We start from the raw sequence: 2,500 nt of genomic DNA, 5'->3' as shown, positions 1-2,500 counted from the left end.
TGTGTGTGTGTGTGTGTGGTGGGGGCATGTATGTGTGTGTTGTGTTTGTAGGAGAGTGTGTTGTCTTCCGCGTGGGTGACAGCATAACTGAGAACAGGCAGTTGGTCTGAGGCTCGTGGGCAGGAGCCTGATATATTACGCCATAGCTGAGGATCGCCTCATGGCTCCCCTGTTCTGCCACAACCCTGGCCAACTCCTGCTAAAGTTGCTGACATTTATTTCAACAAGATTTACAGGAAGCTTAAGTCCAAATGAGTCCATATGAGTCCAAATGAGCACATACAACTTCACACTGTTTCAAGTGTAATGTGGACCACAGTAGTGAACAGAGGTGGCATAACTTACCACTTGGATAGCGTGACATCAAACACAGCAGCACACTAGATGATGCAGTTCATGTTCACCACTGAAAATGCAATAGGAGGCAACCGTTGTGATGGACAGCACACACTGTGGACAGCACACAGCTCAAGGGCAGTGCAGTGTCAGCAGAGGCAGAAGCAGAAGCTCACTGCCAGTGTTCTATTTGCTGTTTACCCTTTTAATGAAGTGAAACCAAAGTGTCTCAATACCGAAGGGACATATATCCATAGAGTGCTGATTGGTTGACCTGGTGCTACAGAGAGCTAACTAAGAGCACTGATTGGTTGACCTGGTGCTACAGAGAGCTAACTAAGAGCACTGATTGGTTGACCTGGTGCTACAGAGAGCTATCTAAGAGCACTGATTGGTTGACCTACTACAGAGAGCTAACTAAGAGCACTGATTGGTTGACCTGGTGCTACAGAGAGCTATCTAAGAGCACTGATTGGTTGACCTGGTGCTACAGAGAGCTATCTAAGAGCACTGATTGGTTGACTTGGTGATACATAGAGCTATCTAAGGAGATCACCATGTAGCTGGTGCTTATGTGCATGTGACATACGTATGGAGGTTTGTTAAGTAGCAAAAAAGAAAAATATTACTGATTGTGATGTTTGCGCTAGATGCACTACCATAGCTAATCCATAGAGTGTCTCCTAGTAAAAGCATCGGATGGCCTAATGAAAGCCAGAACGGACTGTGATGTATAGCAATAGTCTTGCAGGTGAATGAGCCAAGGGGTTGTCTGCACTACAGATTCACTTTAGGTTATTCTGTGTTATTGTTCATGAAGTTAACTTCTAAGATAATTTCCATTTCAGTGTTGAGAGGAGATTTCAGTCTTACACAGTGTGGACAGTTTAGCCCCATTCCAGATGACCAGTTCTGTAACGCTCTGTGTGTGTGTCTGTGCAGGACCATTTGAAGGCTCAGGTGGCGCGTCAGGAGCAGCTGCTGGACATCATGAGCCAGCGCCATCAGGAGCTGGAGACCAGACTGGACTACATGATCACACGCATCGCCAAGGAGACCCAGGACATCAAAGACCTGGAGCAGCAACTCACCGATGGTGAGTAAGCTCTGATTGGCTCAGGAGTGAGAGATGATGATTGGGCGATGGCTGGATGGTGAGTGAGCTCTGATTGACTTGCTGTGAGGTAGATAGTGAGAGATCTGATTGGTTGGAGGGTAAAAGATCAAGCTGTGTGGAGGTAGATAGTGAGAGATCTGATTGGGTGAATGCTCTGTTTAGGTAGTCAGTTATAGATCTGGTTGGGTGGATGTTGTGTTTAGGTAGATAGTGAGAGATCTGATTGGGTCGATGGCAAAAGATCAAATTGGTTGGATTATGGAAGTGAGCTAAATTATGAGCAGCTGAAGTTTGAGGTAGAGGGGTTTTCTAGGGTCTTCATAAATCTTTGCCATGTTCTGTAACATGGGTCACAGTGTTTTCCTCCCTGAGTGAAGATATCCATAGTGAGGTAGTTTCACATTCTCCTGTGTCTCGTCAAGCTGTTTAAGTCACATCGTGGGCAATGAGTTAAGTACAGGTTTAGATGTGAGGTGGTCTAATGCTAGACAGTGAGGTAGGTTTCTGATCAGCAGTGAAGCAGGCTAATTCTGGTTAGAGAGGTAGTTTGTTTCTTTACAGAGAGGTAGGTTAATGATAAGCTGTGAGGTAGTCTAATTCTGGTTAGAGAGGTAGGTTAATATTTAGCTGTATGGTAGTCTGGTGCTTAACAGAGAGATAGGTTAATGTTAAGCTGTGAGGTAATCTGGTGCTTAACAGTGAGGTAGGTTAATGATTAGCTGTGAGGTAATCTGGTGCTTAACAGTGAGGTAGGTTTATGATTAGCTGTGAGGTAGTCTAATTCTGGTAAGAGAGGTAGGTAAATGGTCAGCTGTGAGGTAGTGTGATGTTATACATTAAGGTAGTTTTGTGTTTAGCTGTGATTAGTCTAGACTGGGACTGGTGGTTAGATATATGGGCCTTTTTAAGGGCAGTAGTGCATATGTAGCTCTGCATAAAACAATGGCCCCTTTGTTCCAGGCCTCTGCTGTCGTGGGGGTGCCGAGGGTCTGTGTGACCTCTGGTGTCTGCTGATCTAGACTGGAGCCTGAGCAGCTCCTCCTCAGA

At 45.5% G+C, this 2,500-nt stretch overlaps 1 protein-coding gene across 1 annotated transcript in view; it reads left to right on the top strand.

Annotated features, from left to right (window-relative positions):
- cntrl (centriolin) overlaps positions 1–2,500 on the top strand; it is a gene marked incomplete at its 5' end in the record, with an annotated part of 42,122 nt that overhangs the window by 13,864 nt on the left and 25,758 nt on the right. Inside the window, one exon of the mRNA XM_080852573.1 lies at positions 1,279–1,432. Within this exon, the coding sequence (XP_080708699.1) occupies positions 1,279–1,432 (154 nt within the window). The remainder of the gene's footprint in view (positions 1–1,278; positions 1,433–2,500) is intronic.

Source organism: Sprattus sprattus (assembly GCF_963457725.1).
Source record: "Sprattus sprattus genome assembly, chromosome: 15".
NCBI lineage: Eukaryota > Metazoa > Chordata > Actinopteri > Clupeiformes > Clupeidae > Sprattus > Sprattus sprattus.
This window is presented reverse-complemented; position numbering and strand designations above follow the sequence as displayed.